This window comes from Raphanus sativus, chromosome 4, assembly GCF_000801105.2.
Source record: "Raphanus sativus cultivar WK10039 chromosome 4, ASM80110v3, whole genome shotgun sequence".
Taxonomy (NCBI): Eukaryota; Viridiplantae; Streptophyta; class Magnoliopsida; order Brassicales; family Brassicaceae; genus Raphanus; species Raphanus sativus.
The window spans coordinates 8327183-8350426 of record NC_079514.1 but is presented as its reverse complement, the minus strand read 5'-3'; the positions used below and the strand labels follow the sequence as shown (position 1 = coordinate 8350426).

Below are 23244 nucleotides of genomic sequence, written 5' to 3'. Positions count from 1 at the left end.
TCGGAAAAACGCAATTTTCCGTCAAAACCGGAAAAACGCAACTTCCCACCAAAATTGGAATAACGCAATTTCTCGTCAAAACCGGAAAAACGAAATTTTTCGCAAAAACCGGAAAAATAAAATTTTCAATTCGATCAACTTGGTCTTAATTTAATTTATGTCTCAATTCGATCAACTTGATCTTAATTTAAAAATGGTCATTATAAAGATGTTGGGTTCATGGGTCAACCATTAATCCATCTGACCCATTTAATTTAGTGGGTCATGGATCAACCCAACCCATTTAATAAATGGATTGGATTGACCCATGACCCATTAATAGTCAACCCATTTGGGTTATGGGTTGGGTTGACCCATTTGACCCATTTTGACACCCCTATTCATAGCCAAGGATATATTGATTTGTTGACATTAACCACAAACATCCTCTGGATGATATTCACAAATCCACAACTACAAAAACATTTTGTAACTAAATATAGCTACTGGCCAAATTAATTACAAAATTGTAGCCATAGTAACAAAAGATTTGATACTTATAACAATTTTTTCTTGTTGTGTCTTCTCATATATTCATTACACATTCTCTTTTTTTTTCTTGTACATTCAATCTTTTTTTGCCTTTTGTAATTGAACATTCTTGGGTGTATAAATGGCTCCAGCAACTCTAACTGAGCTTGCCGGAGAGTCTAAGCTCAACTCCAAGTTCGTCCGGGACGTGGAAGAACGTCCCAAGGTTGCCTACAATGACTTCAGCAACGAAATCCCCGTGATATCTCTCGCAGGAATCGACGATGTTGGTGGGAAAAGAGGAGAGATATGTCGTCAGATCGTTGAGGCTTGTGAGAACTGGGGTGTTTTTCAGGTGGTCGACCATGGCGTCGATACTAGTTTGGTGGCGGATATGACCTGTCTCTCTCGCAACTTCTTCACTTTGCCTCCTGATGAAAAACTAAAGTTCGACATGTCCGGTGGTAAAAAGGGAGGATTCATCGTCTCAAGTCATCTCCAGGTAAATCCACCATAATTTTATAGTACATTTTAATAACATTATAGTAAGTTTTCTAAAATATATTTTTTAAAAAGTTTGTATTTCGCTTAAATTCATTAGATGCCAACTTGTAACTCGAATTCTAACAATTTTCTACTTGATTTTTGTATTTCTTAATTTATTTTTGCAGCATATAGCCGTAAATTTAATGATGACCCATGCATGTGTTTCTTGGTTATGTAGCATGTTCTGTAGTAAAATACGTAATAATCATTATATGTAGGGAGAGGTTGTTCAAGATTGGAGGGAGATCGTGACGTATTTCTCGTACCCGGTGAGAAACAGAGACTACTCACGGTGGCCGAGTAAGCCGGACGGGTGGGTGAAAGTGACGGAGGAGTACAGCGAGAAGCTGATGGAGTTGGCTTGTAAGCTTCTTGAGATTTTGTCTGAAGCTATGGGACTTGAGAAAGAAGCACTTACCAATGCATGCGTCGATATGGACCAGAAAATAGTTGTTAACTATTACCCAAAATGCCCTCAGCCTGATCTCACACTCGGACTCAAGCGTCACACTGACCCTGGAACCATCACTTTGCTGCTCCAAGACCAAGTCGGTGGTTTACAAGCCACACGAGACGATGGGAAGACGTGGATCACGGTTCAGCCTGTTGAAGGAGCTTTTGTCGTCAATCTTGGCGACCATGGTCACGTTAGTATACTTTCTTAACCTTTTCGATCTCAGAATGCCTGCTTATATTTTCTCTGTTTTGTGATTTTTATTTGGTTAGATTAACTCTTGCATGTCTGTTGAAGTATCTGAGCAACGGGAGGTTCAAGAACGCTGACCACCAGGCTGTGGTGAACTCCAACTCGAGCAGATTATCCATAGCCACGTTCCAGAATCCGGCGCCGGAAGCAACCGTGTATCCGCTTAAAGTGAGAGAAGGAGAGAAGCCGATACTGGAGGAGCCTATTACGTTTGAGGAGATGTATAAGAGAAAGATGGGTAGAGATCTGGAGGTGGCTCGTCTCAAGAAGCTGGCTAAAGAACAACATGATGACCACACGGAAGCTCCCAAGCCTCTCGACCCAAAGGAAGCTACCAAGCCTCTCGACCAAATCATCACTTAATTAGAATCCTTTGTTGGTCCCTGTCTAGTAAGAACAACCTCATTGCAGATATTTTTTTAATTTTGGGTATCTCAAGATAGATCATAACTTGTAGTCTCCTATATATGTACGAGCCGTGGCTGAGCTAGGAAAAGAAACCGTTGTGGTCAAGAGTTTGAATATGTGAAATTGGTTTGATATTATAGGGGCCAAACTATTGAAACTCAACCAACTAATCAAGATATATCACAAAGCTGTGTCTAATTTTGATTAACTCTTAAAATTTGAAATGAGCCAAATGATCCACATGCTTCTTAGATGTCTTGGACATTGTGTATGAATACAATACTTCTTTTTATAGGATAATTATTTCAAATAGCCATTTTTTTAATTTTTTATATGAATAAAATAGACAAAATATTCAAATAAAGTAATAATTTTTTTTCGAGTACAGAATAGAAAAAAAACAGGAGAAAAAGACAGGAGGTAGTTTGAGATTCATACCTGTGTCTGAATAAATACTATTTCTATTACAAATTTTCATCATTTTAGCATTTTAAACATTAACATGTATTTACAAGAAACTCAATTGAGTTTCTTCCCTTAATCCCGTAATAACAAACGAGAAACGGTTTTGAAACGAAACAGTTTTGAAACGAAACGAGAACCTCATCAAATAATAACAAACGAGCAACCCAGAAACGGTTTTGAAACGAAACGAGAAGAAACGAGAATCGGTTTTGAAACGAAACGAGAACAAACGAGCAACCCACAAACGGTTTTCAAACCTAATCGATTGAAACCTATTATAAGAACAAACGAGAAGCTCATCAAATAGATTTAGACAATTATCGTTTTGAAACCCTGATTTCGATTTATACCCAAATCGTTTGCAAACCCTAATTTCGAACACAAATATCCCCAAATCGATTTAAACCCAAAACCGAACCCTAGATAGAGAGGAAAACATGATGAAAAGTCTTCGGAATCGATTAATCTACGAGAGAAGGGATCGCTTTACCTTCCTGAAGCCGACGCCTCCAAATCGCCTTTTCGTCGAGACTCGAGAGCTTTTCTTTTTTTTTTTGGTTTCGGTTGCAAATGACCAAATTTTTTTTCCTCTCGCCAAACACAAACCAAACATCTACCTATCACCGACGGACACGTACACAAGGACTTGATCCTTCTAATCCTTGTTCAAGGATCAATCCTTCCGTAATCGAGCACATCTATTATTATTTTAATCAAATTACCCTATGTTATCGCGCTAAGGATTGGTTAAATCCTCCTTTGCGGATGCTCTAACTGATATGGAGGAAAGTTTAGTATAGAAAAAGGGCCTATTCTGCTTGAGTTTGGGCCAATGTAGCTCATTTAAGGCCCAAAAAGAAACAAATCGACACTGATGATTCTTTATCATAGTCTGGAAACGTGAGCTTGTCCGCAGGGGATTTAAACCAAACTAAAGAAATCTGGCTTGTCGCCTAAGTTGGAATCGATTTTGAACAAAACGAAAGAGAGAGAGAGAGAGACGCAGAGGTGAATTAGAAATAACAGTCAATAGAGTGAGAGATGGCGAGATATGATCGAGCAATCACAGTGTTCTCCCCCGACGGCCACCTTTTTCAGGTGGAGTATGCCCTAGAAGCTGTCCGTAAGGGTAACGCCGCCGTCGGAGTCCGCGGCACCGATACCGTCGTCCTCGCCGTCGAGAAGAAATCCACCCCTAAGCTCCAGGATACAAGGTATAACATATACAGCTCCCAATCTCTAACCGATTCAAAGTTGTTTGTTACACACCTGGGTCGCTTGATTTAGGTCAATTGCTAAACCCTTTTTTCAATCGAATCGAAACGAACTTTGATTTTAGGGTTTTGTATCAACTTCGTAACTGGGAGTGTTAGATCGTAGAATCGTAGCTGATCCGTAGTTAAAAGACTTTACTTTTTTTTTGTTTAACGAGTGTAAAGATTGAACCTTGTGTACAGTGAATTCAATATTTTACTGTTGAAATCGAGTAAAGTTTTTACCTTTATGGATATCTAACCAATAAAAGATTGACCTTTTTTTTTGTTTGTTTCTCACAGATCAGCTAGAAAGATTGTGAGTCTTGATAACCACGTTGCATTGGCCTGTGCTGGGCTCAAGGCAGATGCTCGTGTCCTGATTAACAAGGCGAGGATCGAGTGTCAAAGCCACAGGCTTACGTTGGAGGATCCCGTGACTGTCGAGTACATCACTCGGTACATTGCCGGGCTTCAGCAGAAGTACACTCAAAGTGGAGGTGTTAGACCTTTTGGTCTTTCCACTCTTATTGTCGGTTTTGATCCCTACACTCGTATTCCTTCGCTTTATCAGACTGATCCATCTGGGACGTTCTCTGCTTGGAAGGCTAATGCGACCGGGAGAAACTCGAACTCTATCAGGGAGTTTCTGGAGAAGAATTATAAAGAAACCTCTGGTCAAGAAACTGTGAAGCTTGCTATCCGTGCTCTGCTTGAGGTTAGTTTGCTCCTTTGTTTCTCTATAACTAAACCAAGTTGGTTTTCTTTTGAGCTATTACTAGGGGCCTTATTACCAAGTAGGTTTCTTTTGATCATATGTATTGGTTTCTTGCTTGCCTAAGCGTGTGGATTTTGTAAATAGCTGATGAGGTTTTTGCAATTTGCAGGTTGTTGAGAGTGGGGGAAAGAACATTGAGGTTGCTCTGATGACACGGGAGGAAGGTACTCTGAGGCAGCTAGAAGAAGCTGAAATCGATGCTATTGTGGCTGAGATCGAAGCAGAGAAGGCTGCTGCAGAAGCAGCCAAGAAAGGCCCTTCAAAGGAAACCTGAGCATGAGCCAGGGTCTTTACAATAACGGTCTGAGTTTTCAAGTTGTAACTTTTGGTTCAAATTATGTTATTTTGAGGGTTGAATAGAAAATCTGGACTGCGTGAATTTGTTTTGTTGGATCATTAGCCTGTGTTGACGACATTTTCGCTTTAAATCTTAATCGACAATTTTAGCAAAGTACCATGTTTGTCCATGAGAAAATAGCCCTTTGTTGTTTCTGTGGCTGACTGGCTATTGATGTGGAATGTTTCATGAATAATTCATCTTGTTATCTTCTCCATATAGTTTTGTAGACAAACATAACATGCGAGAACGACATTCAAATCTCCTTTAACTGATATCAACCCTCACAAACAAAATAATGTTATGGATCAAAGCCCTGGAGTTAGTACGTCGCATGTCGCTGGATCTGATTCATCAAATAGTTTTGTAAAACTAACTGTAACAACCATATAATAAAATGGTTTCGTGGTGTAGTTGGTTATCACGTCAGTCTAGCACACTGAAGGTCTCCGGTTCGAACCCTGGCGAAGCCAATATGTTTTCCTATAATTTTTGAAATAATTTAATATTAAAAAAAATCGCCTTTGCCGGTAATCGAACCCGGGTCACCCGCGTGAGAGGCGGGAATACTTACCACTATACTACAACGACACTTGTTGACGTTCATCTTGTTAAATATATGTTAATTATTTTAGTTTCGGGCTCGTTTTTTCGGTGAAAACTAACTTCTTCCCTTTGCGCCGCTCTTTCTCTGTCTCTGCTCTCAAAGTTTGGTTTTAGGTAAAGCTCAGCTTCAAAGGTTTTGTATTAATTGATAGTCGTTCTTGTCGAAATCTTACCTAGATTAAATTTGAGAGAAAGTTTTTTATATACTCCCTCTGTTTTTTAAAGATCCATGTTCTAGGAAAAAAAATTGTTTTAAAAAGATACATTTTTTACTTTTTCAATGTATTATTTAATGAAAATCTGTTAACTTCAAGAAAATTAATTGTGTTTATTGGATTTTTATTGGTTAAAGGTTATGGAAAATTGTTATTCACAAAAATCAATGTATTTTTAATGTGATTTCTTAATATATGTGAAAAATCTAGAATATGTATCTTAAAAAAACAGAGGGAGTATTGAATATCAGCAAAGGGTTGAAGCTGAGAGTAGAAAAAAAGGATGAAGCTTGACGTGAATGTGTTGAGATATCTCTCGAAAGATGATTTTAGAGTTCTCACTGCTGTGGAGATGGGAATGCGAAACGTCAGTCTTCTCCTCTTTTCCTTTCTTCTTTTTCTTTTTTAGGGTTTAGGGTTTTATCAACTGTTGAATTTGTCTAAAAAAAATACTTTGTTAATAATTTGCAGCATGAGATTGTTCCTTCTGAGCTCGTAGATCGCATTGCTGGTCTAAAGTATGCCTCATCTTGATGATGCTTTTGAGTGCTTCCTTTTTCTTCTCATTACGCTTTACTTCCTTGTTGTGATGAAAGCAAATTGCAACAGACATGGAGGATTATGATGTTCCTTGTTGTGATGAAAGCAAGATGATTTTAGAGTTCTCACTGCTGTCGAGATGGGAATGCGAAATGTCAGTCTTCTCCTCTTTTCCTTTTTTTTTTTTTAGGGTTTTTAGTGTTTTATCAACTGTATTACCTCCTAACTGTTGAATTTGTCTAAAAAAATGCTTGTTAATAATTTGCAGCATGAGATTGTTCCTTCTGAGCTCGTCGATCGCATTGCTGGTCTAAAGTATGCCTCATCTTGATGATGCTTTTGAGTGCTTCCTTTTTCTTTCATTACGCTTTACTTCCTTGTTGTGATGAAATCATTTTGTGTGTAAATTGCAACAGACATGGAGGAACATACAAAGTCTTGAAGAACTTGCTCAAGTATAAGCTTTTGCATCACGACCGCTCTAAATGTGACTCTCCTTCTCTCTTCTTCTTCTTCTCTCTAATAGACAATTATTTACTAGTTTTCTGTTTAGACAGTCTTAGAAATTCCTCTTAAAAATGTTTTGTTGCTTTCTTCGTTGAAGATGATGGATTCAGACTCACTTATCTGGGCTACGACTTTCTTGCCATTAAGACATTGGTCAACCGTGGTGTCTTTACCGGTGTTGGTCGTCAGATTGGGGTTGGTAAAGAGTCAGGTCTGTCTTTTTTTTTTTTTTTTTTTGATATATCCATTGGTGTCTGTGATTAAGTGAGAGACGCTAGGATCAGTTGGCTGATAAGTGTTATGATGTTAGACATATTTGAGGTGGCTCAGGAGGATGGAACTATACTGGCAATGAAGTTGCATAGACTAGGGAGAACCTCCTTCAGGGCTGTCAAATCTAAGCGTGACTACTTGAGGCATCGCAGTAGTTTCAGCTGGTTGTATCTCTCCCGTCTCGCCGCTCTCAAGGAGTTTGCTTTTATGAAGGTTATTATTGCCTTGTTCCATTGATTTAGTAACACACTTTTCTTCATCTTTTTTTGGCTTAAATGTTTGTTTCTCTTCCGAATGAGCAGGCATTGCAAGAACATGACTTTCCCGTTCCAAAAGCTATTGATTGCAATAGGCACTGTGTTATCATGTCTCTTGTGCAAGGCTACCCCATGTAATGATCTACATTTCATGTTCACAAATCAGTTATAACCTTGCTGCTGTGAATCACATATTTTCACATTTCGTTAATGACAGGGTTCAGGTGAAGCAATTACAGAACCCTGAGACAGTTTTCGAGAAGATTATAGGCATTGTTGTTCGTTTGGCTGAGCATGGTCTAATCCATTGTGATTTCAATGAATTCAACATCATGGTAGAGATATTGCAGAGTCATAGCATAGCTGCCTCCGTTACCATGATTCTCTGTAATAATTGCTAGTTATTTTTCCCTTTGCTTACACCTTTGTTTTATCGTAGATTGATGATGAAGAGAAGATAACGATGATTGACTTTCCACAAATGGTATCTGTTTCACACCAAAATGCACAAATGTATGACGATTATCTCATCTCTGTCCTCCTTTTTATCACTTTCCATGATTGTTTTCTAGGTTTGTTTATGCATTTTTTTTTGTTTTCAGGTACTTTGACCGTGATATCGAATGCATCTTCAAGTTTTTCAGAAAAAGGTTACTTGTCAATCTGTTCACATACCTAGGAAGCATATGATCTCTCGTTCTTTAAGTTTTCTTTTATCTAGGAGAAAAAACATATTTCTCCATTTCTGTGAACTCAGTTTTTTCCTTGCAGGTTTAATATGACTTTCCAAGAAGATAGAGATGATGATGACACAGAGGTGGAAGTGGATGAGAACAGCAGACCATCTTTCTACGATATAACTAAAGATGCCAATGCTTTGGATCGAGAACTAGAAGCTAGTGGTTTCACAAAAAAGGAGCAGAATGACCTCGATAAAGTATGTGACCCTCTATGACGACTTCACTAACAACTCTTTTTATCTAGCTGGGCCTATTGTGTCAGTTGTGTCTAATTTGCAGAGCACTTGTCTCTTTCTGTTTTGCCTGTGTTGTGTAGTTTATTGAAGGTGGGCTGGAGAAGAGTACAGATTCCGACGAGGATGAGGAATCTGATGATGAAGAGCAAACTTTTGAGTCAAATGAGGAAAGAAACCTAAATGAAATGAACTCACTACAGTTGCAAGAGGAGGTATAAAAATTTCCAAGTTCATCATATAACTGAAACATGTTCTCTCTCTCTCTTTATGTAGCCTCCTTGTGCTCACACAAATATGATTGGTATGATGTGTAGGAGCAGAATAGATCAGATGAAGTTGAGGCAGAAGTTGAATTGGATGATAATGAGAAAAGCGAAAGCAGTGGAGATGATGAAAATGAAGCTGAAAGAGATGAGGTTAGTATCTTCTGTGTAGTAGTAACTCAGAGAGAGTATTGAGTTGACTTTAACAAATATGCAACCTTCCCTTTGCTTCAGGAGCTGGACAAAAAACTAGGCAAGCAAAGACGCAGAGCAATGGCAGCAGCCAGGGGAGGTAGAAAGTCACAGTCTTCAAGAAACACATACAAGGACAAAGGTGGCCGTTCCCAAAACTCCAAGATCCACAGCAACATGAGTGGCTGCTGGTGATGGATAAAAACTTTTCACAGCAATTTTGATACCCCCACAAAAACAAACTGTGCAAGATGTTGTTAATGGGCCTTTCAACGTTTGTAAACGGGCCTATTTTTAATTTTTTGTTGACTTATTTTTTTCCGATAGACAAGAATCTTAAATTCAGTTTCTATATAAATCCAGAGAAAATATCTCCAATGATATTTGTCCAAATTTGATTGATTCTGTTTTAAAGGGGCAAATCTGAAAATACAATGTAAGTCAAGGGAATGTATATGAGAACCGCTCCCTCAATAAGCGGAAATAGAAAAAAAATACAAAATACAACGGCTAGTGTATCTCAACGGTCGGAAATTTTGAACCTTTTTTTTATAAGTTCCGATCTCACTCAAGCCGTCTTCTTAAAACATCACATCACTCCTCCTCTGAGATTCATTTCTTTGTCTTTTATTCACTCTGCAAAGATGATGATGAAAGATGTATTCAGACCGACCAAATCCGCACCTAGTTCTCCCGCAAAGCCACTCGGCATCTCCCGCACTCGGTCTGAATCATTTCACGCTATCCACAAAGTTCCTGTCGGAGACAGTCCTTATGTCAGAGCCAAGAACGTTCAGGTCACTTAAAGTTACATCCTTTTTTTTTTTCGTTTTCACCTGATTGATTGATTTTATGGGATTTCAGTTGGTGGAGAAGGATCCCGAGAGAGCGATTCCTCTGTTTTGGTCGGCCATTAACGCCGGAGACAGAGTAGACAGTGCTCTGAAAGATATGGCCATCGTGATGAAGCAGCAAGATCGGGCAGAAGAAGCCATCGAAGCTATTAAATCTCTCAGAGTCAGGTGTTCAGATCAAGCACAGGAGTCTCTCGACAACATCCTCCTAGATCTCTACAAGGTCCTTACTTTTACCCAAAAACAGAGCATCCTCTGTTTTCGCCGTATTGATTTTTGGATTTGTTTGTTTGTTTGTTTGGTTTACAGAGATGTGGGAGATTAGACGACCAGATCGCACTTTTGAAACACAAACTCTTCTTGATCCAAAAAGGACTCGCCTTTAACGGGAAACGAACCAAAACCGCTAGGTCTCAGGGGAAGAAGTTCCAAGTCTCCGTGGAGCAGGAAGCCACGCGGCTGCTGGGGAACTTGGGATGGGCTTTGATGCAGAGAGACAACTTCTCGGAAGCAGAAGATGCCTACAGGAGAGCGCTATCGATCGCGCCGGACAACAACAAGATGTGTAACCTAGGGATCTGCCTTATGAAGCAAGGAAGGATCGACGAAGCCAAAGAGACGCTGCGCCGCGTGAAGCCCGCGGTCGTGGACGGTCCTAGAGGTGTGGATTCGCATCTGAAAGCTTACGAGAGAGCGCAGCAGATGCTTAGGGATCTTGGCTCCGAGACGATGAGGAGAGGAGGGGGTGATAGAGTTGAGCAGAGGAAGCTTTTCGACGCCATGTTTGGTTCTTCCTCTGTATGGCAGCCTCAGCCTTGTAGAGAACAACAGAGCGTGAAGGCCGCGGCTAAACCGAAGAGTGATGGATACGGTGACGAGAACGTGAAGACGGATGTGAATGTGGTGGTGAACCCATTGAGGGTGGATGCAAAGCCGTTCTTCTCTTCTAAGCTGATAAACAGCAATAGCGAGAAGCTGAAGAGGACGAGATCGGGAGTGTTGAGTAGCTGTGGTGGTGATGAGGGAGAGGCAAACGCGAAGAGGAGACTGTCGATGGAGAAGAGAGCGATAGACTGTGGATTACCAGACAACAAGGAGTTTGAAGAGGCGATGATCATGGCTGTTTTGGGGACAGAGACGAAAGTGGACGACAAGAAGAGGCTTAAGTTTTTTCAGGATATCACTTTGTCCTCCTCCTTAAGCCCAAGAGCCTGAGATATATATCTCAATCTCAGGCTCTCTCTAACCAAATCTTTTTTTATCAAGTAAAAGGAGATGAGCTCTTGTTCTCCTTTGATGTTGCTACATTTTTTTTTATCTTATTTTATTATTCACAGTTATTTGTTATTGACCAATAATGAAAGCTGAAAGTTATGTTCTTTGCCTATCTACTACTAGCTAATAATAATAGATGGTAAAAAAAAACAATGAGAGAGACGAAAGGAGAAGATGAGAATGGGATTGGTTGTTCTTGCTCCACATGTGTTATATATAATCAGTGGCCAGTGCCTTCTCATGCTTACTTTTCTCTTCTGTGGCTACTACCATTACTCTTCTCTTCTATTCATCTCTATCAGTATACGTGCCCTTGTTCTTTTGATTGACTTCTCAACTCTTATCAGTGTATATACAATATATGACAAAGAATCCTGTAATAGATAAATGAGCAAAGGTTGAGATACTACTACTAAAAGTAAGCATGAGAAGGCAGTGAACGTGACTAGAGACATGACTCTAAGTAACTTGCAGATGTTTAAGTGTTTCAGACAATGGCTGGGTTCTCAGGTGTGAGCCTGTGCATCTGTGAGGAGTAAGATAAGGTCAAGAGGTTGCTTCCTTGAGAGAGAGAGAAGGAGACATCAAACAGTCTTTTTTACCATTTTGTTCTCAGTTCTTTTTTTTTTTTGCTTGATCCAACAATGTTATGAACTTGGATTGAGTTTATGCTAGTTTTACTATAAAATGAGTGGTCAGAGACTTTTTTTTTTTGAATCATTGCCTGAAACTTCATCAAGTCAAGAACTTCTGATCTGTGTACATTGGATGTAAGTAAACATCTACTTTGACCCCAATTTTTAATGTTTATGTATTGATCATCCATTCCTAAACTTATTTATATATATATGAATGGATCATCAAGCGTCATAAAGTTTGTTAGAAAACAGAGCTTCATTGAAAAGGGTTACAACGCAAATGGTTATGTCAAATCATTAGGAGTGGAGGGGGGGAGGTGGTGGGGGGGGGGGGGGGTAGCATTGTATGATGATTATCGCAACTTACCTACCCGCTTATTTAACTTTTGGACAATTCTGTTTAGTGTTGTTAGTTAGGGGGGCATTGCTTAAAGAACAAAAAAAGTATTTAATTTTCTTTTGGTTCAACATAATAATTTAATTTAAAACACTGAAGCAAGCAAATAAAGGATATCGTTCTGTTATAAAAGATTGAGACTGGGCGGCAGAAAAAGACAACAAATCCTTAAACATAAGTGTCAGATACTCCATAAATAAATAAAAAGACAGACAATCGGTTGGTAAGTTTGTTAGAAAACAGAGGTATTAAAAGAGAAGAGAGACAGAGAGAGAAAGAGAGAGAGAGAGAGAGAGAGAACGTTTCAACGCCATTTGTTTCCGGTGAAAGCTAAACTAACAAACTATTCGTTGTTTTGTTTCTCTCTCTCTCTCTTTCTCTCTTTGGTCTAACGGGTTTCTCATTTCTGGGACAAAGTCTGTTCTTTTCGATCCTCAATGTCCAGATGGTTGGTTGAATTTGAGCATCAAGAAGAAGAAGAAAACTAACAGAGAGAGAGAGAGGAAAGGATCTGAAGTTCAACGACTGTTTTAGAGATCTGAAGGCTAAAATCTTTGAGCGAGCTTTGAGGGGGGGACAATGAGCGCTTCAAGATTTGTAAAGTGTGTGACGGTTGGTGATGGAGCTGTTGGAAAAACATGTTTGTTGATTTCTTACACCAGCAACACTTTCCCTACGGTTCTGTCCAATGCTCATGCTCATCTTCTTTTGTAGTTTTACATTCTTCATCTTTGTATATAACAAGCTCATCAACTTCTTGGTTTCTCTATTCATACAGGATTATGTTCCTACAGTTTTCGATAATTTCAGTGCAAATGTTGTGGTTAATGGAGCCACCGTTAATCTTGGATTGTGGGACACTGCAGGTATCTTTTTATTTTTATTTTTTGGAATATGTATTTTGTGCTTTTGAATCTGAGGTTTTGTAAAATTTTGGGTAATATTGTATAAAAAAGGGCAAGAGGATTACAACAGATTAAGACCACTAAGCTACCGTGGGGCAGATGTTTTCATCTTGGCCTTCTCTCTCATCAGTAAAGCCAGTTATGAAAATGTCTCCAAAAAGGTAATCAAAGATTTTTCTTTTTCTTTTTGGTGTTAGTGTTGTTTACTCTCTATTTATCTCTCTGACAAGGTTCACACGTGTGTGTGTTGCAGTGGATTCCGGAGTTGAAACATTACGCGCCTGGTGTCCCCATCATCCTTGTTGGAACAAAGCTTGGTGAGACTACTTTACATTGATGATGACCTCACTACCTTTTAGTTACTAGTTGTGACACAAGTGTGTGTGTGTGTTGTTGTTTTCTAGATCTTCGAGATGATAAGCAATTCTTCGTCGACCACCCTGGCGCTGTCCCGATTTCAACTGTTCAGGGAGAAGAGCTGAGGAAGCTAATAGGAGCACCTACTTACATCGAATGCAGTTCCAAATCTCAAGAGGTTACACATGAACAGCAACATTCGATATTAGTGTTTAATATTAGATAGATTTGTAATGGTTAAATGCAAATGTTTGAATGCAGAATGTGAAAGCTGTCTTTGACGCAGCCATACGAGTGGTGTTGCAACCGCCTAAGCAGAAGAAGAAGAAGAGCAAAGCCCAGAAGGCATGCTCCATCCTATGATGATGATTGGAAAAGCTCTGTTTTATATTATATTTGTTGGTTTTTGATATATTAAAAATCTTCTAACAAATGTATCAATGTGTTAATGGACAGGGACACCCATGTTTGGTTTTGGTCTTTTTTTTTTATATATTAATGTGGAGTTTGTTCTGATCTAACATCTTTTGCTTATGCCACAAATTAACACAACCAACATGTTGTGAATCAGTTTCAGTCCCAACCTTTCTCCCTAACCTGTAGTTATGTGCACGTTTAGATGACAAAAGAACAAATCTTCATATAATACAACATGTTTTACATCATCTCCTCCTTCATGCATTTGCCTCAGGCACCTTGTCATTTAAAACAGACACTGTAACAGGGAGATAAGATTATCACACTCTCAAACCAATGAATTATTGTTTTACTTCTCAAACGAAGATTATTATTAAACGGAACATATAAATCAGTCAAAACCACACGCTAACCGAATGCTTATGTAAATAAGAGGACGGGCAAAAGAGGTAGAAGAAGCAGTAGTTGAGATGAAAGAGGGCTGAGACTGGCTGCTCCACCTGTGCCGTTTCCGGTAGAGCTACGAGGGTCCAATGAGGGAGGTGTAGCAACGGTAACAAGAGGAGGAAGAGGTGTACTAGGTTGTGGAGCAGAGAGTCTTGGTGCAGGAGCTTCGATCACCGGTGGTGGAGGAGTAGCTTCTAAGCTTTCATCGTCATAACCTGCCATTAAACACACAAAAAACACTTATATAGCAATTGCTTTGTTCCAATGTATATCATATTCACACCTTGATTTGGTCGGTCACTTACAGTTAGACTGCTTCCAACCCAAAACCATCTTCTCCCGGTCGAATACAATGCGGTGTCCTGACAAGAAGTTCTCTGCAAACAACCAAACATGGAACACATTCAACACATACTCTTCATCTCTCTGATCTGCTTCAGTTCCATGCAGCAAATATGTGAAGCAAATATGTATTGGGATACTTACGTCCGATAATATTAAGCTTGAAATTCACACTCTTCAGAATACCTAAGCAGTACATGGCGGTACCGTCCTATAATTCAAGTTAAAAGAAAAAATGTATAAGCTAATCAATGAAACTACACATATGTGAAAGTAAAGACATGGTTTCGTACCTCACTGAACACCGAGAAAAGAGGGTTTCTCAGAATCATTTGTGATCCTCCTCCAAAAGTCATTACAATTTTAGGGAAAAAAATGGTTGTAGTGTTTGGACTGAACACAAAGAGGAAGAACATCAGAATACAGTTGTGGAACATAGATTGCTACTTAAACTATACCCATATATACACTTCATATGTTTCCTCTCTAACATTTAGTGTTAGTCATTTCTATTACTTTCTAGGTGTTCTGTCATTTTAAAAAAAAATTACCAACACATTCTTTCTACTAATATGGAGAAAAGCATATGACAAGAGTGGACGCATGACCTTAAGTCATAACAGAACTCAAATGGAATCCTAGGATCAATGGGGCGTCTCTTGTCTTTGACTTGATCGTCAAACTGCAACATTAAGAGAATGAAGGTGATGTGCATATAACAAACAAATGCTTTGGTGGAATTAAGTTTCTTCTACCAAGTCATCATTTCAACGCCCATTGATAAAATTACATGTTTGAGACATCTAATGCCTTGCAAAACAAGAAACCGTGACTTTGGTAATCTAATCCATAACTTTGGCAATAGTTAGGTCAACAGATATACTTTTGCAGCAAGAAACTATATATAAATTTAGTAATTTAAATCATAACTTCGGCAATATTTAGGTCAGCTTGCATACTTGTGCAGTAAGATACTATAAATTTGGTAATCTAAACCATAACATTGGCAATAGTTAGGCTTACTTGTGCAGCAAGAACTATATCTTTTGTACTTAATACTCGGTTTTGGTACTTGTATAATAAACTATGTCAGCGTAAGCACTAGAATATATCATTAGTCTAATCTAAGGCACTTACAGTTTTGGTAAGCAGATCATATTCCGTCTCAAGTAAGTGTGTAAAGGATGTGCCAGTGTCGACGAGTGCAAGAAGCTTAATACCGAGAGCCTCTACTCCCACTGATACTTCCGTCACATCCACAGCATAAGTCGGACTAGTTTCATTTGAGATAAAGAAAGTCATATAGGAGAGACAGAGACAGAAACAGAGTCAGTATAAGATAATACAGCGAACTGAAAAACTATTAAGCACTGTGAAACCAAACGGGCAATAGACATCGCACATTGGTTCAACAGGAACTAGTGGCGTCTCCTTCTGGTCTGTGTAGCCTTTGTCTCCGAAGCTGATTCTTCCGACAACGTCAATGATATTCCCAAAACACATTGAGAAGGAGTTTGCGGTAATATTTGCTTTTGCTAGCACACTTGGAACAGAGTAATCTTTCATTCCAAGCCCGAGAAGACCGTTCACAGCAAAACCTAACTGGAGCAAACCTGTCTGCCTCTGACCGCAACTGCATCACAAAAGACACAAACACATCTGAGTTCCAACTTCCAAGAGAGACAATAAAACATTTTTTATTGTTAATATAGGTTTTTTGCTATGCATAACAACGTCATTGCTTACCCAAGCGTGACATTAGCTAGAACAGGCTCCAAAGCATCATCCTCCGTGATCAAATGCAAGACATCCTCGACCAATGTCCCTATGGTGGATGTGTTGTTAGAAAGGTACTGGACCTGATAAGGGCAAATACTTGCAGGAGAAGAACATCCTCTAGATCCAAAACAACGCTTGTCACTGCATCTAATGCTTGAGCTAGTAGAAGATGCGTTTGGGCTGTATAGATTGAGGGGTATACTCTGTGTCAAAGAAGAGAAAGAAGTTACATACATGAAAATATGAATATAAAAAAAAAAAAAAAAAAAAAGAGAGTATATGCTTTCTTGAGGAGAAAGGTACCCGTGGAAGTCCAATATCTTTCAAGTCACGGATACAAGTGGTACCGCAATTGCAAGGCAACCAAAACAAATCACTGCCTGTGTCCAGAGCCACCAGGAACCATGTAGCGGGTGTTCCCACGGAGACATTAGTATAATGGAGGCTGAAACCACATGGATATATACACAAAATCATATTCAATTTGGTTGCATCTATACGATTAAAGCAACATGATCCTATCTTTAAAATTTTGGTTTCTGACACTAGATTTTCATCATATTTATAAGACAATACCATTTTTAATATTATTATCGTACATGGCATTATTTAGTAATCTTGTGATCAAATATGAATATATATACATATATATATATATATATATATATATATATATATATGAAATTAAAAAGAGATTATGTTTTTTCAGAAAAAAATTTTATACATTTTCTTCAAACTACATTATAAAAATTCAACAAAGTTTTAGGAATCACACATTTCTTCAATTTCATATAATATTAATAAATATATGAATAATTTAATCAATTTAAAAAATTATTATCAATTTTCCGAGTTTTTATCGCAGTTGGTATCAAATCATGGGTTTGTAGCAAGTTTTTGTTTTTACTGAGTTTATTAATTTTTTAATTATTTTTTTCATAAAATACAAATTTAACTATATATGGATCGCCAGATCTATTAGTTCAACTAGGAATCAAAGTCGAATATAAAAACACTATTTTAAATTCAAGTATTATATTAGAATAAATTTTAAATTATAATTTTTCCAATTAAAAAGTTTTAAACTCATGTAAATTTTTTCTCGAAATCGTCAATAAAGAAAATGTTCGCATTTTTTTAAAATAAAAACGCGGGTCAAAATCTAGTTAATTAAATTAAAGAAGAAAACGTGAATCAAGATGGGAAGAGGCATTACGATCCCAGGAGGTCGATTGCAACCGTGCGGTTCCCCGCATGAACGTGACTGTAGGCTCTTCGTTGTTGGAAGCAAGACCTCGACCCCTGATCAAACCGATCACGTTGGGCCAAAACCTTGAAGTACTCCATACTTCCGTTCTCGGGGACAAGATTGTCGAGCCCAAGAGTCTGCTTGACCGCATCAGAGAACATGTGGTGAACTTCGAAGCTGAACTTCCCAGTAGCCTCACATCTCTCGAGCCCCCAGCCCACCACTAACACAGACAACAACACAAACAAATGGCGTGCTAGAGCCATAACTTTGATATATTCAGAGAAAACAACCACACCTCAAGAGTAATAAAGCACAGGACGAGTCTCGTATTTGTAAGGTGTCAAAAGCTTTGACTCGTTCGCATTGTTCCAGATAAGCAGAGAGAAGTTGAGTTGCTTCTTCGAACTAATAGTACTTGTTTAATGGTAGTTGCCATTAATTTTCTGCTTATTAGTGTTCTTCCCAGAAGCTGATGGTTGACAAAGGGCAGAGTCTACGACTCTTGAAACTAGGCGTTCATAAGTCTCTTTGTCAACGCTTTTTTTTGCTGAAATATCCCCTTTATTTTTCTTATTTTGCACTTAATTCCTACTATTATATTCTAACCAGCGAACAAATTTTCACCTAACTCTGCTATTATAGAATTTGTATGATAGACAACAACATTGTAGCTGGCCTTTTCTTTTTAAGTTCACAACATATGAAGTTGGCTTGTGCGTTTTTACTTCAAACTGATACTTCGACCCTCATCCGAACCGAAACCCCATCCAAACTGTTATACAAATGTACTGACCTTTTGAACCTAGTATCTATAATATATACGGTGTGACAATTACAACCTTTTTTGAAGTCTTCAAAAGAAAATTTACAACTTGTTTTATAATACAAATTACTAAACTTGATTGTATACAACAACTTGAGAAAGATTAGCTCATCTATAGAAGTCAAACAGACGAGGAGCGCATTATGAATTATGAGTCACAAGAGAAGTTCAATAATTCCCATTTGCTTCGTTTTTTCTAAACTTACAAGTTTTGCAGCATATACTAAAACATATATATTCCATATTTTCCCAACATTTTCTGCCCTTTTTATCTTGTATAACTTTAAATGTTCCAATATTAGACTTGAATATTTTACAACTTGGGGGCAGGAAATGTCTCATGCTCCCATATAGATATGGCACTGTCGGAAATTAAGATACATTGTTTACAAAATGCCCCAATCGGATAAGATGAGAATCAAAGAAAACCGAGGGTAAATTGAACAATATGTGAAACTCGGGTGGAGGAAACCAAAATGAGATTAGCGATTTGCAAAGATGTAACTGACATTAACAAACGTACATAGGAAGCAAAGGATGAAAAGTATAACGAAGCAGCAAGAGGGTTCAAATGGGTGTATCTGGTTCTTGGAGACGGCTTTGGCGAGAGAGATAGGGGCTTCGCTGATACGGTATGTCCGTTGAAACATTTTTATCGTTACATGAAAATACCAAGAAGTAAATTAATTAATTGCTGACGTTTATTTTTACTTGGATAAGAAGTTAGGGCTGCCTGTCAGATTCTCTCCATCCAAAAGATCATTTCTCACGATCGTGGACGATTCAGTAGTTGGTTATACAATTTTCTAACAGAGAGAAACAAAAGTTATGTGATTATATAAATAAGTAAATCTTAATAAATTTAAATTTTAGCAAAAGAATATATATTAAATTTAGTTTAAACGCCGGTTCTATATATATTAGTTCAATGGGATATGTCTAGGACCGGCCGGCTCTAACATTGTTCATAGCATCATAAAACTGAAGCACATCCCAGACTCATAACGGAGGATGCAACTCCAACATCCATCTCAACTTCTTACTACTCCAAACCATTATCTGATTTTTTTCTCTCTCCATGAATCTTTTTTTGTGAATCAGGAACATGTGTGTGTTTCTCCTTCTTGCAACTCGAGTTTCTTTTACTACACCAAACTTTATTCGATCCGTAAAGAGTTTATTTGTTGTGTGTATGTGAGGAGAATGTCAACGTTTTGCAAGGTACGGCATATGTCAACGAATTCTTAAAAATCGTTGACGAAGGAATATTATTGCCAACGAAATTCCATATTTGATTCAATTATAGAAAATCAACTCTCGTATTTAATTGCTCTAGATTACAGAGAATGAGAGAAACTTGATAAAATCAAAGTATTTCTTAATATGACCTTTTAAAACAGATTAAAACCTACAAGTACATGATCTACTTTGAATCGTCGTCAGGGGCGGATGCACGTTTAAAGGTATGGGGTCACGTGCCCCCGACTACTTTTATAATTACCGTGTGTTAAGACTTAACAATATGAATTATGTAGCTCAGTGGCTTATAGTGCCCCCATTAAATATTGGAGAAAGGAGGTTCGATGTCCCCTTATAACAACTTCTATTTTACCTTTTTTTCCCAAAACAACCTATTTCTCTTATTTATTCTTTGTAATTTAATATTGTAATAGCATTTACATACATCTTCTTTCCTACATTTAATTTATTACTAATTGACTTCTTTATCCTTAAATCATTTGTTCATCTTTCTAACTAATTAACTCACACACACACACACATATATATATATATATATATATATATATATATATCACTTATTTTATATCATTAGTCAAAAAATACTTTATACTTTCTGATAAACTTTTTAGACAATAAGACACCTAAATAAAAATTTGAAAAAAGAGATATTAAAATCAAAATTTAAAATCCAAAATATTTAAGATTAGTTTTGTTTATAATTTCATGGTACCAAATTTAAATGTAGTATAATACTTTAAGCTTAATTTTGTTAGTTATTCTTATTTTATATTATATATAATCTTTATTTAAAATAATTAATTTATATAATATATTGTGCCCCCGATAAAAAAAATTCTGGATCCGCCACTGATCGTCGTGTTTGTGTGGCTCTTTATATATATACATGTGGAAATGTAATTAGAGACGTGGAGGGGTGTTCGTTTGTTTGTTCCATGAGTTAGGTGCAGCCGGTACACATTTGGCAATGATAAAATGTCAAAATCTATACGAAAATAAAGGGGTGTTTTCGTAATGATATGAAGATAGGAGGATGGAAATGAAAATACTGATAAAGTATAGTAAGTAGAAAGCTTTGACTTCGGACAAGGTTATGTACACGTGTCGCATACCTCTGGCCCCGCGCTCAAATTACTCCTGTAATCCCGCTTTGTATTTTGATTAACACTCATAATCTGGCGCTGAAAATAGTCTGCTTGAAAAATTGGTAACCTGAAACATAAACTCATTGTCTCAATTTTTTCCTCCATAAACATTACACAATAAGTAGCTTACTTATTTTAAATTTATCTATTTTGGTAAAAGAAGCTCTGTACATTATAACCATAGACTTTGATTTAACCTATTTTAACAAATTTGATATATATAGTATCCTTTCAGTTTTTAAAAGATACATATTTTAGATTTTTCACATATATTAAAAAAACGCATTAAAATTTAACTGTAAATGCATTACTTTTTGTGAATAGGAAATTTCCATAATTTTTAGCCAGTATAAATTCAATAAACATAATTAAGTTTTTTTGGAGTTTGCAATTTTTTGAAATAATTTTTTTCCGCTTAATGGATCTTTATGAAACTAAAGGAGTAGAACTCTGGAACTTACACAGACGAGCAAGTAAAAATGTACAAAGGAAACACAAGTCTATATAAAATTATAGGAATCTCAAATACAAATTAAACGAGACATAACAAACAAACAAAAAGAGAGAACGAGTTCTATATTGTAAAAGGCATCCAATCCCTAATACATATTAACCATATATAGTCTCTGCGTTCAGATTACCAAGAAGAAAGTATCTGCGTTCATTCTGTACCAAGTGAGTGCTGATTTAGTAAGCAGTATATTGTGCTGACGTAAGTGTAGACTCTTGGTGATCAACAATATCCAAATACATTTCTTCAAAGAATGAAATCCAAACTTTTTGAGTAACATATGCATGTCTAGTGTAATAAGGTAACTGTTCTTCACGCCGAGATCAATTGATATTACAGTTTTTTTTTTCTGTTTCGTTGTTGTTGCTGTTTGTTGTTGTTGTGTGCGGCTGTGTATGCATTTATCGTCTAAGAAGATGTGAAGATCAAGCCTTGGTGCTTGAGAAACTGGGGAGAAGATCGAGGCAGTGAATGAAATGAAGATCGTTTACAAGAGGATTCCCGGTTCTCCTAGGTGGAGACCCTACGTACCACATTGACTCTATTGTTTCCGCCTTCTATTGGCTGCACACATTACAATACATATTAATTAACGAACACTCAAGAACCATGCACGCACGCATCCAAGCTTGCGAATATTCAAGAACCATCCAACCTTTTGCAAAAAAAAAAAAAAAAAAAAAAACACTCAAGAACCATGCACGCATCCAAGCTTGCGAATATTCTGCCCATTTTAATATAAATGTTGTTACATTTTCCATGCCTACACAAAAATCAGTGACGTTTGACCAAAAAGAAGTGACTTTTTTTTGAACTTATTTAATTTTGGAGGAATTTTATTTTTACGACAAGTTTGATCCAAAAATAAAATCTTTAAACATCATTTAAAATGAAACAGATGGAGTATATGAAAGAAATATGACCACCTTATCGATGCCAATAACATCGTTTTTTTCCTCCGAACTTTGTTGGCTGATTAAGGCATAAACATGTAGGAGTTAGAGTGAATTATCATGATGAAATTCAATATGTATAAAGAAAAGGCAGGAGAGATATTCAATTCAATATATATATATTAGCCTTCAAAACCGGGCTTCGTAGCCTGGTGGTAATGGAACCTCGGCTGAGGTGCCCGCCACCTAGCTTCGAAACCCGGCCACAGCGATTTAACATCCTTACTGCTGGGGCGCTGGACCCCTTCGGGGGATATTTGGGAAAGTGGCTGCCCAGACACCAGAGATATCAAAAAAAAAAAAAAAAAAAAAAAAAAAAAAATATTAGCCTTCAATTGCTTTTTAAAAACGTTTATAATTGTAGTTACATGAAAAACAATTCAGAACCTAAGCACTTATATATAGGACACCAAACGAGTGATTGAAAATGTATGCAAACTCTAGACCATATAATGTTACCAGTTGACAAACACATACACAACTTCATTGATTCAGTACGAGCCAGAACTGAAGTAAAATATTCTCATGCAATGAACTTATAGTTTGCTTGTAGATAGATGGAGATTATGGTGGAAGTTTTAGTTTCCAAGTAGATTATCTTTTCTACAAAAAAAAGCCACACATGTTGTAAAAAAGTTTTTTTTATCTGAATAATTTTAAATTTATTCCAAATGTAAGCAAAATTTTTTAAAAAAATTTATTCAAAAAATAAAGTTACCAATTGGAAGGGTGTATAGAATGCGAGAGAGGTTTGAGGAACTCGGGAAGAGAAGGACACACACGACATGGCTTAGGACAAAGAGGTTGCTTTGTTGTCGTCTCCGAATGGTGCATATTTTTTCCTTTCTAAATCTGATCCAAAGAACAGGTAGAATTAATTTTCTTAGCTGGAGTCTGAAAAGTAATTAGTTAGTGTGAATCTATATATGTACACAAGACAGAAAAATATATATGTAATACGTTTAAATAAGCAGGATGAGTGAAGGCAACTTTGGTTATTTTCAGACAAAAACACTAAAAAAAACGTGAGCAGTTTACATGTGTGAAGTTTCTGTGA

At 37.3% G+C, this 23244-nt stretch overlaps 5 protein-coding genes, 1 non-coding gene and 1 pseudogene across 8 annotated transcripts; 6 read left to right on the top strand and 1 right to left on the bottom strand.

The window, feature by feature from the left end:
- Positions 1-652: 652 nt before the first annotated feature.
- On the top strand, positions 653-2125 carry LOC130511095 (naringenin,2-oxoglutarate 3-dioxygenase-like). The gene is made up of 3 exons (XM_057007929.1): positions 653-1012; positions 1275-1703; positions 1808-2125. Exons 1-3 carry the CDS (start codon positions 653-655, stop codon positions 2123-2125), a joined length of 1107 nt encoding a protein of 368 aa, XP_056863909.1.
- Positions 2126-3588: 1463 nt separating this feature from the next.
- Positions 3589-5117, top strand: LOC108851357 (proteasome subunit alpha type-7-A). Its single transcript, XM_018624774.2, has 3 exons — positions 3589-3849; positions 4192-4606; positions 4776-5117. The coding sequence occupies exons 1-3, from the start codon at positions 3677-3679 to the stop codon at positions 4938-4940; spliced, it is 753 nt and encodes a 250-aa protein (XP_018480276.1). The 5' UTR covers positions 3589-3676; the 3' UTR covers positions 4941-5117.
- Positions 5118-5402: 285 nt separating this feature from the next.
- On the top strand, positions 5403-5476 carry TRNAA-AGC (transfer RNA alanine (anticodon AGC)). Its single transcript has one exon. It is a non-coding gene; the product is annotated as a tRNA-Ala (tRNA).
- A 230-nt stretch (positions 5477-5706) lies between these two features.
- LOC108849714 (uncharacterized) lies at positions 5707-9232 on the top strand. 3 transcript variants are annotated; one of them, XM_018623306.2, is made up of 14 exons: positions 5707-5723; positions 6057-6191; positions 6296-6342; positions 6781-6851; positions 6969-7082; positions 7182-7357; positions 7447-7535; positions 7619-7736; positions 7841-7914; positions 8004-8051; positions 8173-8338; positions 8458-8589; positions 8692-8793; positions 8875-9232. In XM_018623306.2, exons 2-14 carry the CDS (start codon positions 6108-6110, stop codon positions 9025-9027), a joined length of 1374 nt encoding a protein of 457 aa, XP_018478808.1. In that variant the 5' UTR covers positions 5707-5723; positions 6057-6107; the 3' UTR covers positions 9028-9232. The 3 variants fall into 3 exon arrangements, with proteins under 3 accessions (XP_018478808.1, XP_018478810.1, XP_018478811.1); XM_018623308.2 differs by lacking the exon at positions 5707-5723 and having other exon boundaries at positions 5833-6191; positions 8698-8793; XM_018623309.2 differs by lacking the exons at positions 5707-5723; positions 6057-6191; positions 6296-6342 and adding exons at positions 6479-6518; positions 6633-6679.
- Positions 9233-9406: 174 nt separating this feature from the next.
- Positions 9407-11065, top strand: LOC108849260 (protein POLLENLESS 3-LIKE 2). The gene is made up of 3 exons (XM_018622807.2): positions 9407-9629; positions 9697-9909; positions 9996-11065. The coding sequence occupies exons 1-3, from the start codon at positions 9477-9479 to the stop codon at positions 10899-10901; spliced, it is 1272 nt and encodes a 423-aa protein (XP_018478309.2). The 5' UTR covers positions 9407-9476; the 3' UTR covers positions 10902-11065.
- A 1172-nt stretch (positions 11066-12237) lies between these two features.
- LOC108849833 (rac-like GTP-binding protein ARAC11) lies at positions 12238-13739 on the top strand. The gene is made up of 6 exons (XM_018623438.2): positions 12238-12674; positions 12775-12862; positions 12953-13062; positions 13155-13218; positions 13306-13436; positions 13520-13739. Exons 1-6 carry the CDS (start codon positions 12576-12578, stop codon positions 13619-13621), a joined length of 594 nt encoding a protein of 197 aa, XP_018478940.1. The 5' UTR covers positions 12238-12575; the 3' UTR covers positions 13622-13739.
- A 139-nt stretch (positions 13740-13878) lies between these two features.
- On the bottom strand, positions 13879-17809 carry LOC108849832 (aspartyl protease family protein 1-like; annotated as a pseudogene).
- Between the last annotated feature and the right edge of the window lie 5435 nt (positions 17810-23244).

What these genes read in the sequence shown, in the direction of transcription:
- LOC108849833 (XM_018623438.2), top strand. Translation starts at nt 12,576, where the DNA reads ATGAGCGCTTCAAGATTTGTAAAGTGTGTGACGGTTGGTGATGGAGCT. An exon ending in CCAGCAACACTTTCCCTACG is followed by an intron (nt 12,675 to 12,774) that starts GTTCTGTCCAAT and finishes CTATTCATACAG; the next exon opens with GATTATGTTCCTACAGTTTT. An exon ending in CCTTGTTGGAACAAAGCTTG is followed by an intron (nt 13,219 to 13,305) that starts GTGAGACTACTT and finishes GTTGTTTTCTAG; the next exon opens with ATCTTCGAGATGATAAGCAA.
- LOC130511095 (XM_057007929.1), top strand. Translation starts at nt 653, where the DNA reads ATGGCTCCAGCAACTCTAACTGAGCTTGCCGGAGAGTCTAAGCTCAAC. An exon ending in TCGTCTCAAGTCATCTCCAG is followed by an intron (nt 1,013 to 1,274) that starts GTAAATCCACCA and finishes CATTATATGTAG; the next exon opens with GGAGAGGTTGTTCAAGATTG. An exon ending in ATCTTGGCGACCATGGTCAC is followed by an intron (nt 1,704 to 1,807) that starts GTTAGTATACTT and finishes TGTCTGTTGAAG; the next exon opens with TATCTGAGCAACGGGAGGTT.
- LOC108849260 (XM_018622807.2), top strand. Translation starts at nt 9,477, where the DNA reads ATGATGATGAAAGATGTATTCAGACCGACCAAATCCGCACCTAGTTCT. An exon ending in TCAGAGCCAAGAACGTTCAG is followed by an intron (nt 9,630 to 9,696) that starts GTCACTTAAAGT and finishes ATGGGATTTCAG; the next exon opens with TTGGTGGAGAAGGATCCCGA. An exon ending in TCCTCCTAGATCTCTACAAG is followed by an intron (nt 9,910 to 9,995) that starts GTCCTTACTTTT and finishes TTTGGTTTACAG; the next exon opens with AGATGTGGGAGATTAGACGA.
- LOC108851357 (XM_018624774.2), top strand. Translation starts at nt 3,677, where the DNA reads ATGGCGAGATATGATCGAGCAATCACAGTGTTCTCCCCCGACGGCCAC. An exon ending in CCTAAGCTCCAGGATACAAG is followed by an intron (nt 3,850 to 4,191) that starts GTATAACATATA and finishes TGTTTCTCACAG; the next exon opens with ATCAGCTAGAAAGATTGTGA. An exon ending in CTATCCGTGCTCTGCTTGAG is followed by an intron (nt 4,607 to 4,775) that starts GTTAGTTTGCTC and finishes TGCAATTTGCAG; the next exon opens with GTTGTTGAGAGTGGGGGAAA.
- LOC108849714 (XM_018623306.2), top strand. Translation starts at nt 6,108, where the DNA reads ATGAAGCTTGACGTGAATGTGTTGAGATATCTCTCGAAAGATGATTTT. An exon ending in GCATCACGACCGCTCTAAAT is followed by an intron (nt 6,852 to 6,968) that starts GTGACTCTCCTT and finishes TCTTCGTTGAAG; the next exon opens with ATGATGGATTCAGACTCACT. An exon ending in CTTGTGCAAGGCTACCCCAT is followed by an intron (nt 7,536 to 7,618) that starts GTAATGATCTAC and finishes CGTTAATGACAG; the next exon opens with GGTTCAGGTGAAGCAATTAC.